This window comes from Tetranychus urticae, chromosome 2 (genome assembly GCF_039701765.1).
Source record: "Tetranychus urticae isolate SD_2017Ah chromosome 2, NJAU_TeUrti_SD_1.0, whole genome shotgun sequence".
In the NCBI taxonomy this organism is placed as follows: domain Eukaryota; kingdom Metazoa; phylum Arthropoda; class Arachnida; order Trombidiformes; family Tetranychidae; genus Tetranychus; species Tetranychus urticae.
The window spans coordinates 16,554,129-16,581,973 of NC_142959.1; the positions used below are offsets into that span (position 1 = coordinate 16,554,129).

General features: G+C 33.0%; 9 protein-coding genes and 1 pseudogene across 11 annotated transcripts; 5 read left to right on the forward strand and 5 right to left on the reverse strand.

The window, feature by feature from the left end:
* Nucleotides 1–2,322: 2,322 nt before the first annotated feature.
* Nucleotides 2,323–4,573, forward strand: LOC107368383 (D-3-phosphoglycerate dehydrogenase). The gene is made up of 3 exons (XM_015936199.3): nt 2,323–2,599; nt 3,393–3,544; nt 3,750–4,573. The coding sequence occupies exons 1-3, from the start codon at nt 2,471–2,473 to the stop codon at nt 4,438–4,440; spliced, it is 972 nt and encodes a 323-aa protein (XP_015791685.1). The 5' UTR covers nt 2,323–2,470; the 3' UTR covers nt 4,441–4,573.
* Nucleotides 4,574–4,913: 340 nt separating this feature from the next.
* On the reverse strand, nt 4,914–7,103 carry LOC107368365 (uncharacterized). Its single transcript, XM_015936184.3, has 3 exons — nt 6,749–7,103; nt 5,886–6,652; nt 4,914–5,774 (listed from the first exon to the last, which is right to left on the reverse strand). The coding sequence occupies exons 1-3, from the start codon at nt 6,965–6,967 to the stop codon at nt 5,000–5,002; spliced, it is 1,761 nt and encodes a 586-aa protein (XP_015791670.2). The 5' UTR covers nt 6,968–7,103; the 3' UTR covers nt 4,914–4,999.
* A 269-nt stretch (nt 7,104–7,372) lies between these two features.
* Nucleotides 7,373–10,868, forward strand: LOC107362116 (UBX domain-containing protein 7). The gene is made up of 9 exons (XM_015929135.3): nt 7,373–7,600; nt 7,711–8,005; nt 8,142–8,269; nt 8,351–8,466; nt 8,928–9,074; nt 9,145–9,235; nt 9,302–9,444; nt 9,555–9,902; nt 10,302–10,868. The coding sequence occupies exons 1-9, from the start codon at nt 7,525–7,527 to the stop codon at nt 10,461–10,463; spliced, it is 1,506 nt and encodes a 501-aa protein (XP_015784621.2). The 5' UTR covers nt 7,373–7,524; the 3' UTR covers nt 10,464–10,868.
* LOC107362138 (uncharacterized) lies at nt 10,747–27,444 on the reverse strand. Its single transcript, XM_025160469.2, has 4 exons — nt 27,270–27,444; nt 12,223–12,430; nt 11,480–12,145; nt 10,747–11,385 (listed from the first exon to the last, which is right to left on the reverse strand). Exons 1-4 carry the CDS (start codon nt 27,347–27,349, stop codon nt 11,143–11,145), a joined length of 1,197 nt encoding a protein of 398 aa, XP_025016237.1. The 5' UTR covers nt 27,350–27,444; the 3' UTR covers nt 10,747–11,142.
* Nucleotides 14,525–16,390, reverse strand: LOC149094004 (uncharacterized). Its single transcript, XM_089268461.1, has 3 exons — nt 16,250–16,390; nt 15,848–16,032; nt 14,525–15,752 (listed from the first exon to the last, which is right to left on the reverse strand). The coding sequence occupies exon 3, from the start codon at nt 15,340–15,342 to the stop codon at nt 14,611–14,613; it is 732 nt and encodes a 243-aa protein (XP_089124587.1). The 5' UTR covers nt 15,343–15,752; nt 15,848–16,032; nt 16,250–16,390; the 3' UTR covers nt 14,525–14,610.
* LOC107362106 (catalase-like) lies at nt 16,596–20,639 on the forward strand. The gene is made up of 5 exons (XM_015929115.3): nt 16,596–17,283; nt 17,382–18,347; nt 19,047–19,237; nt 19,318–19,555; nt 19,640–20,639. The coding sequence occupies exons 1-5, from the start codon at nt 17,131–17,133 to the stop codon at nt 19,820–19,822; spliced, it is 1,731 nt and encodes a 576-aa protein (XP_015784601.1). The 5' UTR covers nt 16,596–17,130; the 3' UTR covers nt 19,823–20,639.
* LOC107371919 (trypsin-like) lies at nt 20,946–23,385 on the forward strand. The gene is made up of 3 exons (XM_025160482.2): nt 20,946–21,227; nt 21,347–22,728; nt 22,840–23,385. The coding sequence occupies exons 1-2, from the start codon at nt 21,093–21,095 to the stop codon at nt 22,106–22,108; spliced, it is 897 nt and encodes a 298-aa protein (XP_025016250.2). The 5' UTR covers nt 20,946–21,092; the 3' UTR covers nt 22,109–22,728; nt 22,840–23,385.
* Nucleotides 23,789–24,447, reverse strand: LOC112538678 (D-3-phosphoglycerate dehydrogenase pseudogene; annotated as a pseudogene). The gene has a single exon (XR_016199337.1). The product of XR_016199337.1 is annotated as a D-3-phosphoglycerate dehydrogenase pseudogene (transcript).
* Nucleotides 24,664–26,444, reverse strand: LOC149094005 (OTU domain-containing protein 5-like). Its single transcript, XM_089268294.1, has 3 exons — nt 25,916–26,444; nt 25,128–25,814; nt 24,664–25,056 (listed from the first exon to the last, which is right to left on the reverse strand). Exons 1-3 carry the CDS (start codon nt 26,442–26,444, stop codon nt 24,908–24,910), a joined length of 1,365 nt encoding a protein of 454 aa, XP_089124420.1. The 3' UTR covers nt 24,664–24,907.
* LOC149094006 (uncharacterized) lies at nt 26,582–27,698 on the forward strand. Of its 2 annotated transcripts, none has more exons than XR_016199338.1 (2): nt 26,582–27,199; nt 27,260–27,399. XR_016199338.1 is itself a non-coding variant. In XM_089268462.1 (2 exons), the coding sequence occupies exons 1-2, from the start codon at nt 27,072–27,074 to the stop codon at nt 27,556–27,558; spliced, it is 303 nt and encodes a 100-aa protein (XP_089124588.1). In that variant the 5' UTR covers nt 27,064–27,071; the 3' UTR covers nt 27,559–27,698. The 2 variants fall into 2 exon arrangements, 1 of the variants encoding a protein (XP_089124588.1); XM_089268462.1 differs by having other exon boundaries at nt 27,064–27,199; nt 27,384–27,698.
* The last annotated feature ends 147 nt before the right edge of the window (nt 27,699–27,845 follow it).

The following is a 27,845-nucleotide window of genomic DNA, read 5'->3' on the forward strand; positions in this document are numbered from 1 at the left end:
AAAAAAACTATTTTTACCGATAAAACTTATTGAACTATTAGTTGATCAGAAAATTTTCAATTTATCAACAGTTTTCGTGGTTTAGAGACCTCAAAATTTTGTGGCCTAATATTTCAAAAATGGTTACATTTATCATAAACATCATTTACTTTCAAAACTTAAAATATTTCAAGTTTTCCTGCAGCTTAGTAGCAATTTAGCATACAATTGAATCGTTTTCCGATTGCCAGTGAAATTACCAGCTATTGATAGTTCAGTTTGGCTGAATTCATTTGTGTGATTTAAAGATTTCTCTGGTCTGGATTTCTCGAGGAAAATTTCCAAAATTGAAACTTGGATAGCTTTTTATACAATTATGGCAGCAGATTTTTTCTTGCAACTCATTTTACTAATGTATAATGATAGTCAACTAGAAAATGCATTTATTTTTAGGAATAACATTTTCTGTTCCCTTTAAAACAGATCAGTTCGATTTTCTTTTAAACCGATCACATTCTGTGACCATACGAGTTAAAGAACTGAAACTTATTATTCGTGCGTAAAAATTGTTTGCACACATCATGGATCGAATACTTTTTTTGATTTATCAACGATTCTCTTGATTTTGGCATTGGCCTAAAAACTTTGAGCCTCAATATTTCACCTACAATCATCATTCTTTGACCATTCAATTGCTTGAGTCTCGTCGTTGAAAGGAACAAGCTTGTCAGAGTAAAAACTTTATTTGGGTTTATAAAAACAGGTTTATTTACTAAAGATTAGACGTGATTTAAATGTTATATCTTGTTTTCATCATGATTTAATCCATAAAAAAAACTTCATTTTTGCCTCTATCTTTTCAATGTTAATATCGTAAAATATGGCAGTTAACTGTTTAATAAAAAAATCGTAATTTACAAATTTCTATTCAAATTAACGTCTCAAAATTCATGTCTACTCAAAGCCTAATGCAGACAGTCAAATTGTTATTCATAATGAAGATAAATTTCCCAAGCTTTACTTGGTAATGAAGTTGAATCATAGCCTTGAATCATGGTTGAAGCTGATTTCTTGTGCAACCGAGAGGGATCACCAGAAGATGATGATGTAGACGACTAATATAGATTTCACTGTAAATACTTGTTGAAACGTCAAAAAACTCAAGGAAAAACTGTAGCTGTTATTTAAATGGTCGTCTGGTTACTAGTAACCAGTTACTTGGTTAGAGAAAGGAGAAAGTAAGCAAGAATCAATACTGTAGTCGGTTACTTGTAACTGGTGAAAAGTAACCACAATTACTTGTTACATTAACCAGACTAGTGAGCAAAGAGTAAAGGAAGAAGAGTGTGCAATTCAATGGTGAATCTAAACCAAAATTTTTTTTTGGTGTCAGAAGATGGCGCGAGAAAGAGACTCTTTCTTTTTACTTTCTTTACAAATTTTTTACTCTCTTTTTCTCTTTCATTTCTCTTTCTTTTCACCATTAAAAATTAAGTTAACACAATTAATACCAACATTAGAAAAGGCTTTTTTGACTACTTTTCAATCATTTTAAGATTATTTTAATTGATTTTGATGATTTTGATGCTATGATTTCTTATTTAATGATAAATTTGTAATGATTTAACCGACAAATTTCACTTTAATTAACAAAATCTGGCCTAATCAAGCAAAAGTCTATCAAAAAGTTTTTTCATCATTCTATTACAGTTTTGGGACTATTTTGATTATTCTGTTAAGGAATTCTGTATTGATTTTAGGGAATCTACCTCCATATAAAGCAAATGGTGAATAACTTGTCGTTAGTATAATGTTGGGTAGATCTATCGGTTAAAAAATTTACCATTGAATTATGAATCTAAGCACTAAAAGAATGAATACCAGTCCTAACAGTCCCAAAACTGTAATAGAATGATGAAAAAAACTTTTTGATAGACTTTTGCTTGATTAGGCCAGATTTTGTTAATTAAAGTGAAATTTGTCGGTTAAATCATTACAAATTTATCATTAAATAAGAAATCATAGCATCAAAATCATCAAAATCAATTAAAATAATCTTAAAATGATTGAAAAGTAGTCAAAAAAGCCTTTTCTAATGTTGGTATTAATTGTGTTAACTTAATTTTTAATGGTGAAAAGAAAGAGAAATGAAAGAGAAAAAGAGAGTAAAAAATTTGTAAAGAAAGTAAAAAGAAAGAGTCTCTTTCTCGCGCCATCTTCTGACACCAAAAAAAAATTTTGGATCAGAGTTAGTATTGAATTGCTCTCTCTTCTTCCTTTACTCTTTGCTAGTGAGTAACCAACACGCCTCTGTTACTGCTTTACTGATTGCAAAAGAGAATCATTTTCCTTTGGAGAAACTTTCTCAGGTGTGAATTGTTTTTGTTGCTATTCAAACAAATTCAAAATAAACAACAAGTGTTTACCTTGCTTTTAATTTCTTCAACTATTAGTGTAATTGTTTCCTGACAAAATTCAACTTCATCTCATAATGAATATAAGTAAAGTTTTAATTTCCGATTCTCTGGACCAAGCTGCTGTTGATATTTTACTCAAACGTAACATTCAAGTTGATGTGAAAACCAAATTAACCCCTCAAGAGCTGATTGAAATAATTAAAGTAAGTCAATTATTGTTCCCGAATCAAACTTATAACTCGACTTGATATAACATATTGAATATATTGAGCTCCATATTGTACCGTTTTATTGTTATTATTGTAAGTAGACAGTTGTCTTGGACTGAAAATTGGCCGAGACTTTTCTAACCTTTGACATGCTAATACATTTCAATGTTGATCGGAAAATATTTGATGATAGCTTCAACTAGTGTTTTGCAAGAAGTTTTCACCAGCAATTTAAATATTGTTTGACTCTACAGGCTATTCAGCTATCATGTGCAATGTTAATCGAGTATAACTTCACAACCAGTGGGAGTCAACCTTCGCAACTAAGACTCGAGGCTCAATATTTGAGTATGAGCGTTTTGGCGACATTCATTTTTACTGTAGAAAGGTCAAGGTTAGTCAAGGTTATTCTGTTATTAGCCTCTGATCAATATTTGAAGGCCTTTTTGAAATTGAAATTTTTCTGACCATCCAGTTTCATCCATCGAAATTTGTTCAAAGTGGCTAATAGCTCAAAATCTTTACGATTTTTCCTGAAATCAAGCTGATATCATTGAATAGTGGTTACACTTGGCTATTTTTGAAATTGTAAATGTAATCAAAGATCTGTATCAGTATGTCTACCTTGATTTCCCTTCACCTCCTTCAAGATTATCAGTCACGATTGTTAACTTGATCCGATAAACATTACTTATCATTAACCATTATGAGATAATTCATCTAATATTCCGATTCTCTATCAAATAAACTAAACTAATCTGTAAAAATATCTTTTTATTATATCTAGGATTATGATGCTTTGATTGTTAGATCAGCAACCAGGGTGACAAAGGAAGTTATTGAAGCTGGTAAAAAACTGAAAGTCATCGGTCGTGCTGGAGTTGGTGTTGATAACATTGATGTTAAAACTGCTACACAAAATCGTGTGCTTGTCATCAAGTAAATAATTTTCAATCAACTCATTACTAACTGAAAAATCTAAATGAAAGATACAGTTTGCTTCATGATAAAACAAAAGATAAAGATCTTTAGATAGAGATATGTCTCTCATTAATCATGATTTTCTCGGTTGATCTTGATTTCGTTTTTTATTTCTTTATTTTCTGATAAAAATTCATTCGATTTATGATTCTGATTATTACAGTGCTCCAGATGGGAATACTACTGCCGCTGCTGAACTAACATGTATTATGATATTGTCTTTGGCTCGACCCGTGGTGGCTGCCTGTTCAAAACTAAAAACTGGTGTTTGGGATAAAGAATCATTCAAAGGAACCGAAGTTCAGGGAAAGACTTTAGCCATTGTTGGATTGGGTAGAATTGGAAGAAAAGTTGCAACCTGTATGAAAGCTTTCGGCATGCGAGTAATTGGTTATGATCCTTTCGTTACGCCTGATGATGCTCAAAAGTTTGGAGTTGAATTTATGGATTTGGAACAGATTTGGCCTCAAGCTGATTACATAACTCTTCATGTTCCTCTGATTGAATCCACTCGAGGATTAGTTAACTCAGTTACCTTGAACAAATGTAAAAAAGGAGTCAAAATCATCAATTGCTGTCGTGGTGGTACTGTTGATGAGAAAGCACTCCTGGAAGCATTAAACTCTGGACAAGCTGGTGGAGCAGGTCTTGATGTTTTTGAAGAGGAACCATGTAAATTCAATGAGCTTCTGGAACATCCTAAGGTTGTCTGTACTCCCCATCTTGGTGCAAGCACTAAAGAAGCACAAATTAAAGTTGCAGAAGAAATTAGTCTTCAATTTTTAACTTTGATGGACAGTGATTCACTGAATGTTCCTGGTGCCGTCAATGGTAAACAAATATCTCAAGGATGATGAGCATTCTTTATGAAATTGATTATCTCGATTTATGTGCAGAGCCATATAATCCAATCGTTTTTGTTCTCATTTTGATTAATCGCCTTTCTGGACTGTATTTATTATAATAATAAATACATTATATTAGCAATTTCCTCTCTGTTCATTATTCCAATATTCATTTCAAGGTTTTGATATATTGCTCTTTTTATAATCTATTTTAGTACTAACATAAAACACAAAATCATGCCCTTGTAATAATCAAAGTAAAATCATTCCATCTGATCAACTAATTTAATGAGCAATAGAGTTAAGATCTTATAATTTTCGTATTTTGGGGAAGTTATTGGCATTTATAAATTGATTACTAGAAGCAAAAATTCGACTGATAAATCGACAATGAATTAGTTTAACAGTTAGATAATCAATTGATAATTTCATAGATGATGAGTTGCTAATCAAAAGATGATAATCACCTCGACACTATCAAATAATTTTTCTTCACTGCTGATCAACCCGTTTTATTGATTTTGCTACAAATATTGTCATGGTTATAAACATCGGCAACAAAATTATTTTATTTTTGTTTATTTGTTTTGACTTCTAGTAGTTTAGTTTTTGATGGTTGAGTCTTTGATAGGTCAGTTTTTGGCATTTGAGTCTTCGATGTTTGAGTCTTCATTGGTTCAGCTTTGAGTAATTGAGTCTTTGATGGTCCAGTTTTTGGTAGTTGAGTTTTGGATAGCTGAGTCTTCATTGGTTCAGCTTTTAATAGCTGAGTCTTTGATAGTTGAGTCTTCGATGTTTGAGTTTTCATTGGTTCAGCTTTGAGTAACTGAGTCTTTGATGGTCCAGTTTTTGGTAGTTGAGTCTTTGATAGTCGAGTCTTTGATAGCTGAGTCTTCATTGGTTCAGTTTTTAATAGCTGAGTCTTCGATGTTTGAGCTTTATCTGGCTCAGCTTTGAGTAACTGAGTCTTTGATGGTCCCGTTTTTGGTAGCTGAGTCTTTGATGGTGCAGTTTTCGTTAGCTTAGTTTTTGATTCTTTATCTCTTTTTAGTTTGGTTTTTGATTTTCTGATTTGGCTTTGTGATTTACTTTTAAGATTAAGACCGATATTCGACTTGGACTTCAATAGAATACTGCTTTTTATTTTAGATTTCGGTTTGTCACTGACAATTACTGATACTAATGACAGGGAACTTGAAACCATTTGGGTCTTTACATTTTTCATTCCTTTATCTGTTGAAGCATAATATAAACCAAGATTATCTGAGTGAATCCCAGGTGGATATTCTGTTGATTTTTCAGCCAATTTTCCTGTTACTTTTTTCGATTTAGATTTTGGTTTCCTGTAACAAGATAAAAAGTAGATAGTAAATAATTATTTGGACCACATGAATACATTCAACTCATTAAAATGAAATAGCCTGACTCGGTTTATCAAGACAATTTATACTTACATGGCACAAAACATAGAAATGAAAACACTGGCGACGACCACAAATAGTGTTGCTACGGCAAATATAACAAGTAAATCATCTGATTGTTTGGGTATTTTAATGGTTTTTGTGCACCCAAAAAGCTTACACTTGTTTAATTCACAGTTTTTAGGCACTTTGATTAGACAATCACACTCTTCTTCATGTTCAATAATACCATTTCCACAATATGGTCGACTGGTATAGTTTGGGAGTGTTTTAAAACACTTACTTGATGAGTAACTTTGTCTGATATTGTCAACAACACAGGTGATATGTTCATTTTTAACGTAGGACCAATCTTTGGTAGCTAATTCATGGTAACACTCGAGGTTACATTTGTTACAAGCTGGTTTGTCTGCATTATACAGTTTAGAAAGCACATTACCGGCCAAATATCGGATATTTGTCCCATAACTGTTTTGCTGATTATTCCAGAGGAAATAAAGGGATTCACAGGGATGATAACTATAGTTGAATGTCAACTGCCATCGATTTTGAAGATTATTGTCAATGAAAATGATTATAACAGGAAAACCAATCTTTGTCTGTAAATTTTTGGTTACACCAGTAACAATATCCAAGTCATATAAGGAGCCAGGAAAGGCGCTTTGTATTAAAAAGCAATCTATTAAATAGAGAGCAATTTTAAATGTCTTCAAAAGTATATTTGCATCATCAATTTGATCAGACAATTGTGCACAAAGTGTTGATATACCAGATTGGGTTTGTATTGTTCCACCAGTAAGCTATGAAAAGATGAGGTTACAGGTTAAAATTGGAGTTGAATGTTGTCATGGATAACATAGTTTTTTTTGTCATAATTAATTTACTTTCTTACTTACTGTGTTATTGTTATTGCTATAGCAAAAGACTACACCAATATGGTAATAATTATCCAATTGTTGTGAGATTCCTTTGACTTTGAAGGCCGGTTTAGATACATTTAATGAATTTAATTCAGTGGCAAAAGTAGCACCTAAATTATCTGGAGGTCTAACGTATTGACTTGAAGCATATTGAATGTACACTATGAGAAGGTAGCAATTTATATAAAAAATCATAGCTTAATTGAATCATTAATAGTCATTTGAAAGCTTACCAATGCTTTCCAAGATAGTATATCCATTTATAATGAGATTATATTGTACTTTGAATGGCTAATATTTATACTTGCCATTTTAAATTGCGTATGATTGTTGTCAATAATGGTATATTAATTAAGTATATTGGATAGAAAATAATTTTATAGCGAACTGTTAATTTTACCATTTTGTAATTTTAACTATAAAATTAATTTTCAAAAGGCTTAGTTGTCTAATTAATTGAGGAATTAACTAAACTGCACAAATTGCCTTTTAAATCAAAATTGCTTAAAATTGGTTAAAATTCCCGCTTTGCTAATGTTTTTGTCTAGTAATCTGTTTAAGAGGCAAAGAGAGAAAGAGAAAGAAGAGTTTAGTTGTGATTTTTTGGTGAGGGAGAAAGAAGTTTTTATTATTGAATGATTAGCTTTTGTAATAAATTTTAATAGTGTCAGTTAAATTGTTCAAATTGTTTACTATCATAAATAAACTAATTGGTATTTTTACCTGTTATTGTTATTTTCTTTGTGACCAAAATGAGCTCATCAGGCTCAATGAGTATGTCTGCTGAAGAGAAGCAGGCAGCCATTGAACAATTCTGCAATTTCACTGGTAACTATCATGATTTGAATCTTCTAATTCGTTCATATATTTGTTATTATCACTGTGGTCCTCTTAATTAACCTTTCTTCTTCCATTTTAAACCCTCTATTTTGTTCTAGGTGCGACAGAGAATCGTGCAAAGGTTACTTTAGAAGCATGCAATTGGAACATCGAACTAGCCGTCAACATGCACGTTGATGGTATTGACACTGGTGAACCTGTTGATGTAATACCAACCACAGAACCTTCCTCAGAAGATACCATTGCTGGCAGTGGTAGTGGAAGAAACAATAATCTAACAAGATTGATTGATTCCGCTCTAGGAGCATCTTCTTCATCTACTTCAACCTCATCATCAAATGCCATTGGAACTAGTGGAATATCTACTCCATCAACATCGTTATTAAATGATGAGTTGAGTAGACTAATTTATATTTTCTATCACTGAAAATATTCCCATGTTCAGTGATCACTGTACCACAATCTGAGTGGTTTCAATTTGTAAAACACTCTTAACTTTACTAATTTTATTTCCTCTATCTTTATCCAGTGACTCTGTCCGTCCACCTATTCCTCCTGTGAGACAAGTTCTTGTAGAGGACGGATTCCATAACCATAGACCTCGTAATCATACACATTCTGTGTTTGATGGTTTTCGCAACTTACGTGCTGAGACTAGTATGTATTTCTTTATGACATTAATCGCTATGGATTCTTTATTTCCCACTCACACTGTTTTTATTTTTATCTGCTTTACAGGATGGCTTGAAGAAGGAGAAAGTGCAACATCTAGCACTAATCACAACAAAAGAAGAACCTTAGAAGAACTTTTCCGTCCTCCATTGGATCTCATGTTCAGAGGACCCATGGACCAGGTACAGTTAATATATAACTTATTTAATATAGAGTATATATTAGAATTTCCAGGCTATTCTCCAAACTCTAATCTGTTTTGTATCCCAACACATAGATTTCAACACTTGAAAATCACATCCAAGTTAGAAACTAAGCCTTTGAATATTATCTTTTATCATCTTTCAACTGTTGAGACTTGCACTACAAATCTTACAGTTTACCACATTTAAAGTATTTGGATATCTGATATGAGAAAGCTATCTATCATAACTCATTTTAAATCTTTTTACGCGTATGGGCACTCAATTTAACTTTTATTGAAACAATAGAGTCATCTATTGTCTATTTATATCCAACCTTATCGCTTTCTATTTACTCAAGTATTCATCTTTTGAAAAATCGTCTTTATCTGAGAGTCAAAATGTCGTTTCTTTAAAATTAATGAAATCTTTAACTAACAAATGCATCTTTCTTACTTTAGGCTAGAGATTTCGCTTCTCAATCCAATAAATGGTTAATGGTTAATCTCCAGAACGTACAAGAATTCGCTTGTCAAGTGCTGAATAGAGATCTTTGGAGTAACACAGCAGTCAAAGAAATTATTTCAGAACACTTCGTATTTTGGCAAGTAAGAACTATTTTGTCACTTTTCCACAATCAACATTGGCTAACACTGTTCTCTCTTTGCTTCATTTCAGATTTATCACGACAGTTATGAAGGATCCAAGTACATGCAATTTTATAATGTTATGCAATTCCCGTATATAGCTATTTTGGACCCTAGAACAGGTATGTATTTGAAATAGTCAGGTATCCCTCAAAAGCTTTGCAACTCACTTTGTCCGATTTTTACAGGAGAAAAAATGAGATCTTGGTCAAATACAATTGATGCGGTCTCTTTTTGCGAGGTTATCACAGAATTTCTGATGGAACATCCCTCACCGAATGGCCCAAGTGCCCCTGTAGAACATGCTCCATTACTTTCTATTCCTAGAAAGGTTTGTCCTTATTATCTTTCATTTTGATATTTTCGTAATGCAGTAATGCTTATTTGCTTCTGTTACGTCATGACTAAAATTAACAATATACTCATCAATAATTCTCTTAGCCAAATCCATATGAAGAAACTGAAGAAATGCAGTTAAGAGCCGCTATTGCTGCTTCGTTGGAGGAAAATCGTAAACCTGATGGTTTAAATAATTGTAAAGTCGATGACTCCGATGATGACAGTGAACTCGAAACATTTGACTCTGATACCGAAACAGGATTCACCAGCAAAACTCCGAAGGAACCAAAGAACTCTTTAGTTGAAGATAAACCTGAAGAAAAACCTCCAAGTCCAGAGTCATGGGAAAAGTATTTAGTTCCTGAAAGTAGTAGTTCGGCAGACATAATTATTCGGTTCCCCGATGGTAAACGAGAACGTAAATCATTTCCTTCACAATCTCCTTTAAAAGTAAGTTGATAATTCCTATACATCTTTGATCAGCTCTTGGAATAGTTTCAGTCCATTTTCTTTAATTGACTTGGCATGATAAATGCCGATTTGATTAAAAAAATTAACCACTGAGCTCTCTGAGCTTGACAAACTTTATCACCAGTGGTTTAATAATAATGATTCATATATTCATCCTAGCCAAGTACAGGCGAATGTACTTATGTGAATGGTTGTTATCGCTAATCACTAGATGTGGTCGAAATCACCGAATCAACCACAGTGAAAAATTTATTTCTGATTTGGAAATAGTTGCTATTAGCAATGTACGAATAAAGCTAATCTCAAATTTCAAATCGATCAATCATTCATCTTATGACATCTTATTAATAATTTTTTATTTCTTTTTCTCTTTCTTAGATATTATATCTTTACGTTTCTTCTAAAGGGTATAGCATGACCGATTATGATCTGGTTATTAATTTTCCAAAGAAAAATCTGAAAGAATTCTCTGAAAACGATTCTTTATCATCAGCGGGCCTATGTCCAGGAAATACTGTATTTGTCCATATGAAATCTTAACATTAATTATCATCTAACAATTTTCACATGAAATATTTTTGAACAGTATTTATATTTCATAAAAGTCAATCCCGTTTCCGAAATTTTGGAAAATCCAACAAGAAATGAGCATCAAAAAGAGTTACAAGGCGACAAAAGAGTAAAACTGTTTTGACAGTGCAAAGGCAACTACTACCATCTTCTCAATCCTGCTATTACCATCAAATTTTCGATAATTTGAACAATTTATTTGTCTAATTATTGAACGCATTGTCATTGTTTAGCTCGTCCATTTAAAGGTTTATTTACCCATTACAGCTAAACTAATTCATTGTAACTACAATCATAAATGTATCAATCAAGTTTAAGCTTTAATTTACCAATAAATTTTCATTAAGATGCAATAAAACATCTAAATATTATAAATATCAAAGTGCAAACTTAATAATGTATTTCAAGATGCAACACGATGTACGACAAAACTATTAAGATCAGTCAATTTTTTGTCAATTACATTTCAATCATATTCTAACAAAATTAGTCAAAGCCATTTACAGATGCCTCAGATCGTACGCTTTTGTCTTTGATTGAGTTAAGTTAATGCCGATTCCAAAGAATTGGCTTAATCTTTACAATCTGGTGACCACATGATAATTGTATTATCCTTCTATTATTACAATGGTTCAAGCAAACATCTTACTCAAGCCTTCGATTTATTCATCTGTAATTCAGGCGGTTGTTGTAGTTGCTGCTGCTGCTGCTGTTGTTGTTGTTGTTGAGGATCCGGTCTGAATCGATCTATGGGCGTTGGACTTCCAAAGAATGCTAAAATTTTTCCTGAATCACGTAGAAGCAGGAATGTACCAGAAACAAGTAGAGCCAAGAAAGCAACTCCTAACACAGCTATTTTGAAACTAGGAGTAATAAAAGAAGAAGATGCACTCTGTCGAATAGAGATAAAAATTGAAAAAATGTATTTAGCAAATTAAAACATCTTTTAAAGACGCAAAATATTTCTCTGTTTCGAGCAAATTTACCTGTTTACGGGGTTTCAAGGTACAATTGAAGCGACAATGACCACAAGGACCGATACAATCACATTGCTCTTTTCCCTCTATAACACCATTACCACAATGAGGTCTGCGGGTGAACATTGGTAACACAGTGAAACAAGTGAATGGTCCAAGGTAATAGCTTTCTCGCATATTCTGATGCAAACATTCCGAGTGGTAAAACTTGACCTCTGTCCATTGCTTATCAGCCAATTCTTTAAAGCATGCATCCTTACAAAGTGTGCACACTGCGGTATCGCTATTGAACAATTTAAATATCACATTACCATATAAAAAACGGATTCTTCTGGTCTCATTCGTGGTTTGATCTATACTGGTTAAAGTAGGATTCCAGTGAAAAAAAGTTGGCCCACAAGGCGCAAAAGTATTATTTTTGGTTACATGCCATTGATTTGGAACTTTTTCATCAACGAAAATTGTTATAACAGGGAAACCAATGGTGGTACTCAAAATATTAGTTACTCGTTTGTAAATATTATAATATGTTGGAGATGGAAATGGACTTTGAATGAATATGTAATCAATTAAATAGAGTGCAATTGTATATCTGCTCAAAACTTTGTTTGCTTCCGCGATTTGTTTGGTTAAGAATGATTCTGGTGATGATTTAATTGTTGTTTTGGGGTTACTCTGGAATTGAAAAATAACTTTATTATCATCATTGATTGATTGGAAGGTATAACAATCTTGTCTTAATCGATACTTACAAATGTTTGATCTTTATGCAAAACAAAATAAACACCGATATGGAAGAAGTCATCCAATGGGCGAGTTAAATTTTTTATGGCAACCGAAGGTTTCACAATTTTCAATGAGCGAAATTCAAACTCAAATGGAGTTGGATTTTTTGGATTTAATGTGCTAGTTGGACCGGGAGTACTGGTGTTAATAGATGTAGATTGCTGACTTGTAAAACTAGGAAAAATGATTAGTAAAAAATAAAGATACATTTTAGGTAAAGTTAAATATTGTACATTAAAAACCCAAAAAAGTAACTTGATATAATCACTAATGTACAAAATATATATCACATCTTAATAATTGTTGCCAATAATGGTTCAATGGATATTAATATTGATCAAAAATTAGCTTCTCTTGATTTATGTTTTTAGCCAAATCTTTGATCCATCTTAATGGAGGATTTGAAGAGATACCATTAGTTTCTTATACGATTACAGGAATTTTAAGATTTATTGATGGCTGATTGAAGTACAGTGAGTTTGCAGTTCTTGCTCGTATAATGTAATAATTGATCAATTTCATTGGAACCATCGATGAGAGTTTCAATAATCTCGAGTAAAGATCCTAGCATCCAGTATGATCCAACAACTTAATTCGTCTTCCAAAGTGTTGACTGGACATCAAGACTTTAACAAAAAGCTTCCATTGTACCTTTGTTTTCATTGTCTCAAAAGTCTTTATTCTCATTTTTAGAAACTGACCTGTCCAGCCTTAAAACTTGAAAACCTTGTTTTTGGAGACAAACAGTCTTCTCTGTCCATCTCTACCCCTCCGTAAACATATGAAGACCAGTTTTGCCAGCCATACTGGCGACAATAACAGTGTATGGGTAAACATTGCCTTTGGGGCTTCTCGTGTTTAGGTCATTCTCAAGGTAATTAGCCCTTGTTTATCTTTAGATTAGAAAGCATTCTGTGCTAATACCAGGTGCACCTCTTTCAACACCTCCAGTAACCTTGAAAAAAAAGAAAAAGCAAGAAAGTGTGAAAAAGATGGCAAATATTATATGTAGAACAAGTCAGAATAGACAAAAAATATCGAGATTCTAACCTGTTTCTCTGCCATTTTGCTTTTTTTCTTGAGCTTGGAATGTAATTTTCAAGTAACCTACACCTTTAAATAGCCTGAAATGCAAGGGATACTTTACTAGTTTCCCGTGTATTTGCATTTACTTTGGTAAATGGTGCAAATGGCATTTACTAACCAATCTACAATTTACCTCAATTTGACGAAATTTGAGATTTTCAGTCATTTTATTTCATTAGCACCAGTATTCTTGTGTCATTCCATGACTGTTTTGGGTATTTTGATAGCGAATCATGAACAGTTAGTTATCAGATATTCATCGGAGGGTCATTCCCAGTCTTAGCTTGAGAAATTGATAATCCTAGTCTGAGCCGACTTATGATTTTGATAATGAAATTTTCCGGTTGCATCCATAACCTAAGAGATAAATGTTAAATAAAGAAATTCAGTACAAAATGAATGTAAAATGAAAAATAAGATTCCGATTGATTTTTGTATTGCTTAAGCTCGATCAATTTAGCAACAGCCCGTTCACTTTATTTCAAAATCAAATTCATTGATTATCCTTGAAATTCACTCAAGGGCATCAAAGGTTTAAAAGGATGCCATTTTTTACCTGTTTTAATTCAGCTTATTAAACTGTAACGATTAACAGAAAAACATGATTAAATTTCCGTTATTTTTCTTCTTGATCTGGTCATTTGGAGCCAACCTTGAAACAGTAGATTTGCCTGTTGTAAAGGTAGAAAAGAAAAAGAAAATTAAAAATTTGGAAATTTGAACATACATATTGGACACTTGGTTTGATTGTAGCGTAAACAATTTTACAAAATTGTTAGCTTCCTACTTGTATTTCCTCCATCAATGAATAAGTACATGTTTATTGAAACCTATCAAACTGTAAATTATAAACGAATGCACTTTTATAATTCCTATCTGTGCAGCAAGTCAAATTGAGCGAAAATTTAAACAGAAACAACTAACTAATTCACCCATCAAATCAAATCAGTTGATAATAAGCGAAAAAGTAAAAATTAAATATAGCAAACACAGAAGATAGGAAATACTCTAAAAACAGAGTCTTTCATACAAGACAGAACTATCAATGGTTGGAATCCAGGTTGAAACTCTTTGATTCTTGTTTCTAAAGAAATAATGTTATCAATTATCAGCAATCAATTCCAAGACTGCAAATATCAAGTTGTAAAATCAAAAGATGATAATCACCTCGACACTATCAAATAATTTTTCTTCGCTGCTGATCAACCCGTTTTATTGATTTTGCTACAAATATTGTCATGGTTATAAACATCGGCAACAAAATTATTTTATTTTTGTTTATTTGTTTTGACTTCTGGTAGTTTAGTTTTTGATGGTTGAGTCTTTGATAGGTCAGTTTTTGGCATTTGAGTCTTCGATGTTTGAGTCTTCATTGGTTCAGCTTTGAGTAATTGAGTCTTTGATGGTCCAGTTTTTGGTAGTTGAGTTTTGGATAGCTGAGTCTTCATTGGTTCAGCTTTTAATAGCTGAGTCTTTGATAGTTGAGTCTTCGATGTTTGAGTTTTCATTGGTTCAGCTTTGAGTAACTGAGTCTTTGATGGTCCAGTTTTTGGTAGTTGAGTCTTCGATGTTTGAGTTTTCATTGGTTCAGCTTTGAGTAACTGAGTCTTTGATGGTCCAGTTTTTGGTAGTTGAGTCTTTGATAGTCGAGTCTTTGATAGCTGAGTCTTCATTGGTTCAGTTTTTAATAGCTGAGTCTTCGATGTTTGAGCTTTATCTGGCTCAGCTTTGAGTAACTGAGTCTTTGATGGTCCCGTTTTTGGTAGCTGAGTCTTTGATGGTGCAGTTCTCGTTAGCTTAGTTTTTGATTCTTTATCTCTTTTTAGTTTGGTTTTTGATTTTTTGATTTGGCTTTGTGATTTACTTTTAAGATTAAGACCGATATTCGACTTGGACTTCAATAGAATACTGCTTTTTATTTTGGATTTCGGTTTGTCACTGACAATTACTGATACTAATGACAGGGAACTTGAAACCATTTGGGTCTTTACATTTTTCATTCCTTTATCTGTTGAAGCATAATATAAACCAAGATTACAAGCACGTTACCGGCCAAATATCGGATATTTGTCCCATAACTGTTTCGCTGATTATTCCAGAGGAAATAAAGTGATTGACAAGGATGATAATTATAGTCGAATGTCAACTGCCATCGATTTTGAAGATTATTGTCAATGAAAATGATTATAACAGGAAAACCAATCTTTGTCTGTAAATTTTTGGTTACACCAGTAACAATATCCAAGTCATATAAGGAACCAGGAAAGGCGCTTTGTATTAAAAAGCAATCTATTAAATAGAGAGCAATTTTAAATGTTTTCAAAAGTATATTTGCATCATCAATTTGATCAGACAATTGTGCACAAAGTGTTGATATACCAGATTGGGTTTGTATTGTTCCACCAGTAAGCTATGAAAAGATGAGGTTACAGGTTAAAATTGGAGTTGAATGTTGTCATGGATAACATAGTTTTTTTGTCATAATTAATTTAATTTCTTACTTACTGTGTTATTGTTATTGCTATAGCAAAAAACTACACCAACATGGTAATAATTATCCAATTTTTGTGAGATTCCTTTGATTTTGAAGGCTGGTTTAGTTACATTTAATGAATTTAATTCAGTGGCAAAAGCAGCTGCTAAATTATCTGGAGGTCTAACGTATTGACTTGAAGCATATTGAATGTACACTATGAGAAGGTAGCAATTTATATAAAAAATCATATAAAAAATCAATTAAATCTTCATTTTTTCCCTCAAAGATGTCGCAGAAAATCATCTTATCTCAAATTGTTTTCATTTGTTTAACCAAAATTATCTAAAGCCAATAATTTTTAGTTCAATTTCTACCTTTCAAGCATTTTATTTCTGACACCCTTTATTTCCAAAAATTATGTCATCACTTACCTTGAAAAATCAAGTGAAAGTAAGCTCCACGTCTTTTAACGGTTTGCTAAGATATTCAAACACTCTTTTGTTTCAATATTTTATCAATATTAGCAGTGATTCAATCAAGGATAATGAGTGAAATTTAGCGAGAAAAAGAAGATTATTGAACCAGTTAAATTAAATAAGGAGTAATGGAAGACAATAGGGTTTAATAAAGCATTGATAAACAAAGACAAAGAAAGTCGGTTAAAAAAAGAAATTCAAAAGCTAATCGGAGTGAAAAAATAAAGAAAGGGAGACAAATTTAAATAGAGGGAAAGTGAAAGAGGGGAGAAAAGATTGAAAAGAAAGATTTGAAAGAAAGAGAAATCACCTTGAGACAATCGACTTGTTTAATGTTCTAATGTGTTTAATCTTTTGTTGTCTTTATCAATTGACTACATTCAGTTCAATCCTTGGACAATTAATATCATGTCAACACCATTAAAATTAGTTGCCACTCCGTTTAATCGTTTGCTATCCTTTTTACAACCGAGTTGATCATTCTCTTTACTGGACATATTTTCAATGCTGTTTTTATCAACAATGTTTCAGTTTTTGTTTGTGAAGATTTTTCATGTGTGATTTTATAGATATTAATTATTGCTAGTTGTTTTGTATCAGAGGATGTATTGCGGTGTCAAATCAACGAAGAATCCAGTTGCAAGTTTATCAAATGGTAACTCCGATCATATGGGAACTAAAGTTTTACTCGTAATACGCGCATTGAAATGATTTGTGATTTCACCGAGACTATCATTGTCTTTTGGATATGACCAAAGATTATCAATTATTCAACTAAACTCTTAATAATGCTGAATTGTTGTGTCATCTATTAATAATAATATCTATCAATTATCATGATTGCATTGCGAGTTTGTCTCAAGTTATCTATTATTACGACCATTCTTTGGGTATCTTTTGCATCAATAACTAATAGTCTTAAGAATGAGACATCTCCATTAAAACCACAACATCCATCACCTTCGATAACTTCACCATTGAATAACCATGTAAGTATTTATTCCTCACTGTTAGTGCCTTTAGTGCAGTTAAGCTATGCCATTTTCATCTTGAATTTTTCTCTTTTTTCTCACAATACTTTTGCTAGTTTGATGACTTACCAGAACTAATTTTGCCAAACAGTAGTCCTGCTGAAATTTTCAATCTAACCGCGGAAGAAAACAAATATCATGAGACTGTTGATGATGAGTTTATGTCAGATCCGTTATCGTTTAGTGGTAAACATTATACTCGATTTGGTGGAGCTCCAGTCCACGAGAAGATCAATATTCTAACTGCTGGTAAAAAGGGTCCTCTTCTTATGGAAGATATTACCTTTTTTGAAGAAATCAATCATTTTACTCGAGAACGAATACCAGAAAGAGTTGTCCATGCCAAAGGAGCGGGGGCATTTGGCTATTTTGAAGTGACCAATCCACATGTAACTGCTTTCACTAAAGCTTCTTTCCTTTCCAAGTTTGGTAAAAGGACTAAGGTTGCTGTAAGATTTTCAACTGTTGCTGGAAGTAAAGGATCATCTGATACTGTTCGTGATCCTAGAGGATTTGCTGTTAAACTATACACTGATGAAGGAAATTTTGATCTAATGATGTTAAACTTTCCAGTCTTTTTTGTAAGAGATCCATTACGATTTCTTAATCTCATTCACAGTCAAAAGAAAGATCCACAATCAAACCTAATCAATTTCGACTATTTTTGGGATTATATTTCCCTTTTACCTGAAACTCTACATGCAACTTCGTATCTATTTACTGATCTTGGTACACCAGATGGATATCGACATATGCATGGATTTAGTTTAAACACTTTTAAATTGGTTAATCAATATGATAAAGTTGTCTTTGGAAGATGGCATGTTCTAACTAATCAAGGAATTCGTAATCTAACCAATGACGTAGCTACTAAATTGGCAGGATCTAATCCTGATTATGCCACTGAAGATTTATTCAAAGCAATTCTTGCTGGTAGTTATCCTTCCTGGAAAGTTTGTATCCAAGTTATGACTCAAAAGCAAGCTCATAAATGGAAACATAGTCCTTTTGATCCTACAAAAGTGAGTATCATTTCATTAGCATATCCGATTTCATTAAATAATTTATTGAACTGAACAGCGATAATTTGATGTTACTGTCGATGTAAGCCTTGATAGGGTTATAACAAGGATAAGTTACCCGAAAAACAGTTCAACATTAACTCTTTAATTAACTTCATATAAGCTATTGTGATCACTCAATACTGACACTTCTGAATTAATTATATTGTCCTTCGTTCCCGTGGCCAATAGTTATAATTAATTGATAATTAAATGTTATGTAATAGTAAAACTGTCAAATGATTATTTCAATGCCGGACTCTTTCAATTTGTTCAATTCCTTGATTGTGCATTGTACAATTGAAAAAAATAACTCGTTACTCTAATTAGACTCAAATCTCTAATTCACCTAAAAATAGCATTTGATTGGTATAATGTTAAACAATTGAGATAAATATTAATTACACATTGACCTTCTCTTTAGTCTACAAAACAATAAGCAATATGTTCAGTTGAATGAGATCAATTATTCCTTATTTGTCTCCTATTCATTAGATTTACATTGATAGATTGATAGATGTCTGGAGATTTTGTAAAATCAGTTGTATCTGCCGATGTTAGGTGAAAAAATTATATGTTTGATTGGCTTTAAATAGTTTGAATGAGAAATTTTGAAATTACTTTTTCTCACAATTGTCTAATTACTTCTTTTGTGCACAGTTATGGCCATTAAAACATTTCCCTCTCATCGAAGCTGGTAAATTGGTATTAACACATAACCCAAAGAATTTTTTTGCTGATATTGAACAATTAGCTTTCAATCCAGCCAATCTTGTTCCTGGAATTGAACCATCAACAGAAAAGGTTCTCCAAGGAAGATTAGTTGCTTACCAAGAAGCTCAAAGTTACAGGTAGATATAATCATTAGACGATTGATTAAAAAGGTTTCAAGTTTTAATGATTTAATTTCCCTTTTTCAATCTTATTGCAGACTTGGAACCAATTTTTTTAAAATTCCTGTTAATAAACCTTCAGTTGATTCTGTTTATCCAAATATCCGAGATGGTGGTTACTGTTATGATGATAATGGAGGCAAAGGACCCAATTACTTTCCAAATTCATTTGATTTCAAGAAGGAAGCTGAAACAGAAAAACCAAGTAAATGGAAACTACCATCTTATGTTGAAGTCAAAAGATATGATTCTACTCATGATGATAACTATTCTCAGGTATAACCATGTTTGGAAATTTTATTTTATATTAACAGCATTTTCTAATAAGGGTAAACCAACATTTTTTAATTACATTCACAGGTTACAAAATTCTGGGAAGCATTAGCACCAAAAGATCGGGATCACTTGATTTACAATTTAAGTACTCACTTGAGACATGCTAAAAAATTTATTCAAGAAAGATTCTTACATCACGTGAAAACAGCTCATCCAGAGTATGGCCATCGTTTGCAAGAAGCACTTGACTTTTTCGCGGGTAAATAAGCTAAATAAAGAAGGATGCTTAAAAGCTTAGTTCTGATTCCAACCATTATTGATCTGTGAAATTGGATTAATTTACACACTATTAAGCCTGTTAATGCATCTAAATTTCCGACCGATGTTCACCATCCATTGATTATGGGTCTAAATTGAGGATTAGTGTTGCCGCTGTTTGCATACTCTTTGACGTTTCGACTTGAAAGACTACACAATTGGATTAATCAAGAAAATCACATTGGAAAGAATTTAAAGAAAGCTTATTTTTCTTGGACTAAAAAAGCTTAAATATTAATACATTGTTAATTACCAAAAGTTTAAACAAATGCCATTTTCCAGCTATCTAAAGCCTTACGTAAATTCCTTTGTTCACCAAATTGATCGGTAATGCATCTAGAATTTCCTGATTGGTTATGGTTTCCTGTTAAAATTAATTGTGCGTTAATCTTACAAGCATCTAACCAACCATTAATTAACCGATTACATATAATTTTTAAACCTTGAAAACACCTAATGTCGATCATATGTCAGCAAAAATTGTCACAGTTTTTAAAAAAGATGTTACTTTAACAAAAAAGTGCTACTACTCTTCATGCTCATTCTTCTGCTATTTTCGCCATCATCATCCTAATCAACACATCATCAACCCAGTTATTACTTGTTTACCGACATAAATCCACAGTGTTGTAGTTAATCAATTAACACTGTAATCAACAAAACATTGTAAATTAATTGTTATTGGTTTATAACTTGTGAAATTATTTTCTCTTTCGTCTTGTTGATAACAATATATTGACGAAAAATGTTCTTGCTGCTTTAAAAATCTTCGATTCTAATATTGTCCATCCTGGCCTGACAACTCATAACATCAAGCGTATTCGCTGATAGCTCAACAAACTTGTTAACAAACAGTTTCTCTTCCCTCTTCCCTTTCTCTATTTCTCTCTTTCCCTCTCCACTTTGACCATATGTAAGCTTTCTTCCTAGCAGTGACAATGGTGCATGTGCATTTAACTTTAACATTGCCTACCTTTAGGGTCTCTTGTTTATCACCGAGTTAAGGGTCATTCTCAGGGTAATTAGACTTTGTTTATCTTCTAGATTAGCAGTTAGTATTCTGTGTGTTGATGCCAGGTGCATCTCTATCAACATCTTCCAAAGCTCTGGAGGAAAAGAAGAGAAGCAGAATAATAAGAGGAGGAAGAAAACGAGTGAGAAAAAAAGTGGAGAGTTGTGGTCGAATACGAAAGAAGAGTTCAAAAGTAAATAGTTCAGCATGATGATCACTTGGTTATCTTTTCGAGTAATGTTTTCACTGTATATTCTGTTATCTTTTACATGGCATTCATGTTTTTGTGCAACTATTAAACCAATTGTTAGCCCAAAAAATAATGAAACACGAGCTCGATTGGTAAGTTTTCATTTTCCATTTTAATCTTGATTTAATTGTTTTTATTTTTTTTTAATTAATATTCTTTATTTTGATGACAAAATTAAGTTTCAATTTTTTAATTTTTTTATTTCTTGCAGAAAATTGAACTAAAAAACTGTGGATTAAATCAAATCAAAGATATCTCATCCAGATTGAGGATAATTGGAGGCCGTGAAGCAATTAAGGGTACTTGGCCTTGGCAGGTAGCTTTAATTAACCACTATCGGGAACCATTTTGCGGTGGAACACTAATTACACCACAATTTGTCTTAACTGCAGCTCATTGTGTTCGTCGAAAGTTATATGTTCGTGCTGGTGAACATGACCTAATGACCAATGAAGGAACTGAGCAAGAAATTAAAGTTGATCATGTCTTCATACACCCATCCTTTGATAGAGAAACTGTCGATTCTGATATTGCTTTATTACATTTGAAAGCTCCATTTAAATTGGGAAAATATGTTGCCACAGCTTGCCTTCCATCTCGTAAAGATGAAATTGAAATTGACTCTTTGGGAACAATATTAGGATGGGGAAAGCAAAAAAACTCAGCCATGTTTGGTACTGATGTGCTTCATCAAGCTCGCGTTCCCATTGCCAATATAAGTGACTGTCGGAATGTTTATGAAGACTATTTCATCTCTAACAATATGCTTTGTGCTGGTTTTCGAAGTGGCAGAGTTGACTCATGTGCTGGTGACTCAGGTGGACCACTTTTATTTCAAAAAAGATCTCGTTGGGTTATTTATGGTATCACAAGTTTTGGTGAAGGATGTGGAAGAAAAGAAAAGTACGGAATTTATGCTAAAGTGCCTAATTTTGTAAAATGGATCAGACGTGTAATCCATCGACATAGCTGATAATATCATCGTCATTAGGTGACAATTTACAAAAACTATATAATTACCGGTGTTAGTAATCCTTGGATTAATTAGAGATTGGTTTTCCTGTTATAATAATTTTCATTGACAATAATCTTCAAAATCGATGGCAGTTATCATCCTAGTCAATCCCTTTATTTCCTCTGGAATAATCAACAAAACAGTTATGGGACAAATATCCGATATTTGGCCGGTAACGTGCTTTCTAAACTGTATAATGCAGACAAACCAGCTTGTAACAAATGTAACCTCGAGTGTTACCATGAATTAGCTACCAAAGATTGGTCTTACGTTAAAAATGAATATATCTCCTGTGTTGTTGACAATATCAGACAAAGTTACTCATCAAGTAAGTGTTTTAAAACACTCCCAAACTATACCAGTCGACCGTATTGTGGAAATGGTATTGTTGAACATGAAGAAGAGTGTGATTGTCTAATCAAAGTGCCTAAAAACTGTGAATTGAACAACTGTAAGCTTTTTGGGTGCACAAAAACCATTGCAAAACCCAAGGCATCAGACGATTTACATCTTATATTTGCCGCAGCAACACTATTTTTGGTCGTCGCCAGTGTTTTCATTTCTATGTTTTGTGCCTTGTAAGTATAAATTGTCTTGATAAACCGAGTCAGACTATTTTATTTTAGTGAGTTGAATGTATTCATGTGGTCCAAATAATTATTTACTATCTAATTTTTATCTTGTTTCAGGAAACCAAAATCTAAATCGAAAAAAGTAACAGGAAAATTGGCTGAAAAATCAACAGAATATCCACCTGGGATTCACTCAGATAATCTTGGTTTATATTATGCTTCATCAGATGTAGGAAAGAAAAATGTAAAGGCCCAAATGGTTTCAAGTTCCCTGTCATTAGTATCAGTAATTGTCAGTGACAAACCGAAATCTAAAATAAAAAGCAGTATTCTATTGAAGTCCAAGTCGAATATCGGTCTTAATCTTAAGAGTAAATCACAAAGCCAAATCAGAAAATCAAAAACCAAACTAAAAAGAGATAAAGAATCAAAAACTAAGCTAACAAAAACTGCAACATCGAAGACTCAGCTACCAAAAACGGGGCCATCAAAGACTCAGCTATTAAAAGCTGAACCAATGAAGACTCAAACATCAAAGACTCAGCTATCCAAAACTCAAATGCCAAAAACTGACCTATCAAAGACTCAACCATCAAAAACTAAACTACCAGAAGTCAAAACAAATAAACAAAAATAAAATAATTTTGTTGCCGATGTTTATAATCATTACAATATTTGTAGCAAAATCAATAAAACGGGTTGATCAGCAGCGAAGAAAAATTATTTGATAGTGTCGAGGTGATTATCATCTTTTGATTAGCAACTCATCATCTATGAAATTATCAATTGATTATCTAACTATTAAACCAATTTATTGTCGATTTATCAGTCGAATTTTTGCTTCTAGTAATCAATTTATAAATGCCAATAACTTCCCCAAAATACGAAAATTATAAGATCTTAACTCTATTGCTCATTAAATTAGTTGATCAGATGGAATGATTTTACTTTGATTATTACAAGGGCATGATTTTGTATTTTTTATGTTAGCACTAAAATAGATTATAAAAAAGAGCAATATATCAAAACCGTGAAATGAATATTGGAATAATGAACAGAGAGGAAATTGCTAATATAATGTATTTATTATTATAATAAATACAGTCCAGAAAGGCGATTAATCAAAATGAGAACAAAAACGATTGGATTGTATGGCTCTGCACATAAATCGAGATATTCAATTTCAGAAAGAATGCTCATCATCCTTGAGATATTTGTTTACCATTGACGGCACCAGGAACGTTCAGTGAATCACTGTCCATCAAAGTTAAAAATTGAAGACTAATTTCTTCTGCAACTTTAATTTGTGCTTCTTTAGTGCTTGCACCAAGATGGGGAGTACAAACAACCTTAGGATGTTCCAGAAGCTCATTGAATTTACATGGTTCCTCTTCAAAAACATCAAGACCTGCTCCACCAGCTTGTCCAGAGTTTAATGCTTCCAGGAGGGCTTTCTCATCAACAGTACCACCACGACAGCAATTGATGATTTTGACTCCTTTTTTACATTTGTTCAAGGTAACTGAGTTAACTAATCCTCGAGTGGATTCAATAAGAGGAACATGAAGAGTTATGTAATCAGCTTGAGGCCAAATCTGTTCCAAATCCATAAATTCAACTCCAAACTTTTGGGCAAAGAATGGAAATTTTAAGTAAAACCATTGTCGAAATATTCACGATCAAAGTTTTTGGGTTAATGTCCAAAATCAAGCGATCTATTGATAATTTGAAAAAAGTGTATGCTTGTTGATATGTACCAACAAATTTTATGGACAAAAAATCAGTTTCAGCTATCTGAAATTTGTGGTCTCAGAATGCGACACGTTTAACCCAAAATCGAACTTATCTATTTTACTTTTTATAGAAAATTTTATTTCCCAAACCAAGTTCATTTTCTAGTTGATGATCTTAGTTGAAAAATAAATAATAACTACATTTCAATTCCAATCTCAATAGTATTTTTCTTTATTTACACAGAAAGAGATATTTTTTCATAATATTTATATAATATATTTATAATCAAAAAGATGAAGCATAAAATAACTCCATGTACCATTTTTAGCCTCCTCATTATTCTGATTCTGATCCTTTTTTCATTTGAATTGAATTATTTTTTAGATTCCCTTGCCATTCTTTGTAGTTTTTTTTAATGGCAAAAAAATGATCACCTTCCTTGCTCTAATGGTTATAATAATGTACTTGAAGTTGACGAGTTGGTGATGTTATTGTTATTATTTACATTTCTTTTTAGTGAGTCAAGATATTCTTGCTGTGATTGAGCCAATACTCGGGCAATGATATCCTGTTCCTCTGTTGTGTCCCAATCAGATATTCCTGTGTTCACATAAGACAAAAAATGAATTATATAGTAACATTTTTCGAGAATATAAGTATCAAATACTAACCAAATAACTGAGGGGTGAATTGATTTACAAAAGATGCAGTTTCAACAAGACCAAAGTCTTTTGGTGCACGAGAATCGTTATTATTTAGTCCACTCGAGCTAGCTTTAGGACTTGACCGAGAAGGACTTGATGAGATCTGTTGTTGATTACTAGTCGCAGTTGCTGTTGCTGTTAATTTTGATTTTTTCTTCATTGCTCTTTTCTCGTTTTCCCGCAGCCATTCAACATATGATTCACGGGCAACTTGTTCCTCGATTGCCTCGTTTGTTGCCTCCCAATCAGTAGCTCTCAGCTTATCTTCTAACATTGCCTTTTCCAATTCATGTTCTTCTGATATTCTTAAAGCTTTGTCCACCAAATTTTTCTCTGCGATTCCAGGTTTATAAGCAGGAAGCCCAAGACCAACACCGACGGTCGGTTTGAACGGGTTGACAACCGAGTTATAGTGAATATTTTGATGGTAGCTCAGTCGAATCGGTTCATTTTCTGTTTGATGACAACCTTGAAATATGTTGATTGGAGTGGTATTGTAATGATACACTTCAATAGGTCTGTTGTACATCTCAGACAAGGCCTGAATCTCGACGTGATTACCATGGGCATGGTCTAAACTTTTACGTTGAATGTAAGCCTTGAAGTCTTCAGTGACATATTGAGAAAAGTAGTCATCATCACCAGAGATGGATCAGACTCAACATCAATAGGTTCGGATGATTGAGGAACAGGTCCAGGGTCAACTACGGAACCAGACAAATCAACTGAAGAACCAACAGAACTTGAAGAATTACCTCTGCTTCCATTAAGATTTTCCGAAGAATCACCCGAGCAGTCTCTTTTAACCCCATTTTTGATACTAGTCTTCGGACTTTTGAGGGGGGCTGTGGACGAGCAACAGACAGATTTATTATTACGGCAGCAGGAATAACCAACACCACAACCATATCTAGTCATGTCTCGTCCCCTTCTTTTAGAACCATGAGCTGGATGAGGTGAGTGGGCAACTCCTATCATAGGAGATGAATGAGATGTATGGGAACTAGCAGCATCATGAGGAGATAAATGCACACCACCATCTGTTGTGGATCTTAGAGTACCATCTGATCCAGATTCCACTTGACTTCCTGAGGATCCGGGAGAACCAGGAAACCTATCATTTGAACGGGACCATCTTGGTGGTGAAGCATGATGATGTAAACCAGGAGCTATGTGAGGATGGCCCATATTACCAGGCAAATGATCCTTTTCCAGATTTGGCTCACCATTATTTCCAGTCTTACAATCACCTCGCCTTTCCTTTTTACTAGAAAGAATAGTCATCTTGGAAGTATTCTGGAATTGAAAAAGCACACACACACTCCACCAAAGTAACAGTCAATTAAAGAAAACAGTCAAATCAATTTTTTTATTGCTTTATCACCAAAAAAAGCAATCTTTACCTTTCTCGAGGCCAAGTTAAATTAATCTAAAGGATAAATCAACAATGAATACTTCAATAGATACTAGGATAAATAAAAAATAAGATATTAGCTCATTAGTAATTTAAGGAAAATCAAAGTGGATTAAAATTTAACCCAAAAGAGGGTGAGAGCATTAAAGAATGAAAGCTTTATTACATTTGAAAACTCCATTTAAATTGGGAAAATATGTTGCCACAGCTTGCCTTCCATCACGTAAAGATGAAATTGAAATTGACTCTTTGGGAACAATATTAGGATGGGGAAAGCAAAAAAACTCAGCCATGTTTGGTACTGATGTGCTTCATCAAGCTCGCGTTCCCATTGCCAATATAAGTGACTGTCGCAATGTTTATGAAGACTATTTCATCTCTAACAATATGCTTTGTGCTGGTTTTCGAAGTGGTAGAGTTGACTCATGTGCTGGTGACTCAGGTGGACCACTTTTATTTGACAGTGTATGGAAAATTACGAACAATTCCTAAATCTAATGTTAGCTTGGCTGCACGAAACACCAAAAACTAAAGGAATGGCCAATGTTGGTAAACAGCAGCGGATTTCACTTCAAAAATTCTTGATCGTCATGTTCCAGATAGAGGAGGAAGACCACAAGAGCAAGTATGTTTCATTGAATTTTCATTGGAAAAATATTAATGTTTCTTTTATTTTTTACACTAGCCACCTGTACCTTAAGAAACATTTCAACAACAGCAAAATCAGAGACAACAACCTCGCGGTGGAGGAAGAGGTGTTTTTGTATTTAACCATATTTTTTCTTTCAATTTTTCTCACCACACTCTAGTGATAAAAGTTACCACTCTTCAAATCAGCCTAGAGGCCAATATCAAGATAATTACCAACAGTCTGGTTACCGACAACCCCACCATTATCAAAGCCATGACAGTCATCGTGGAGGTCACAGAGGTGGAGGAAGAGGTGGTTCTGGAGGTGGAGGAAGAGTTCAAGGAGCAGGATAGAACCAAGTTTATCAAAGATGCTGAGATTCCCGTCCATTTAAGATGAAAGGATAAGATTGTTAAATCAAATGAATCATCTTTGAGCCAGCCATTTTCAAGAATTGATTAAAAGCTCTCATTTCCAAGAAACGGACGCAATGATTCAATTCAATACAAAAAACGGATTGAAATCAGAATAATGAGGATGCTGAAAATGTACCATGAAATTGTTTAAGCTTGTCTTTTTTATTCTAAATATTACAATATGTAAATATTGAAAATATATACATTTTTGTCTAAATAAATAA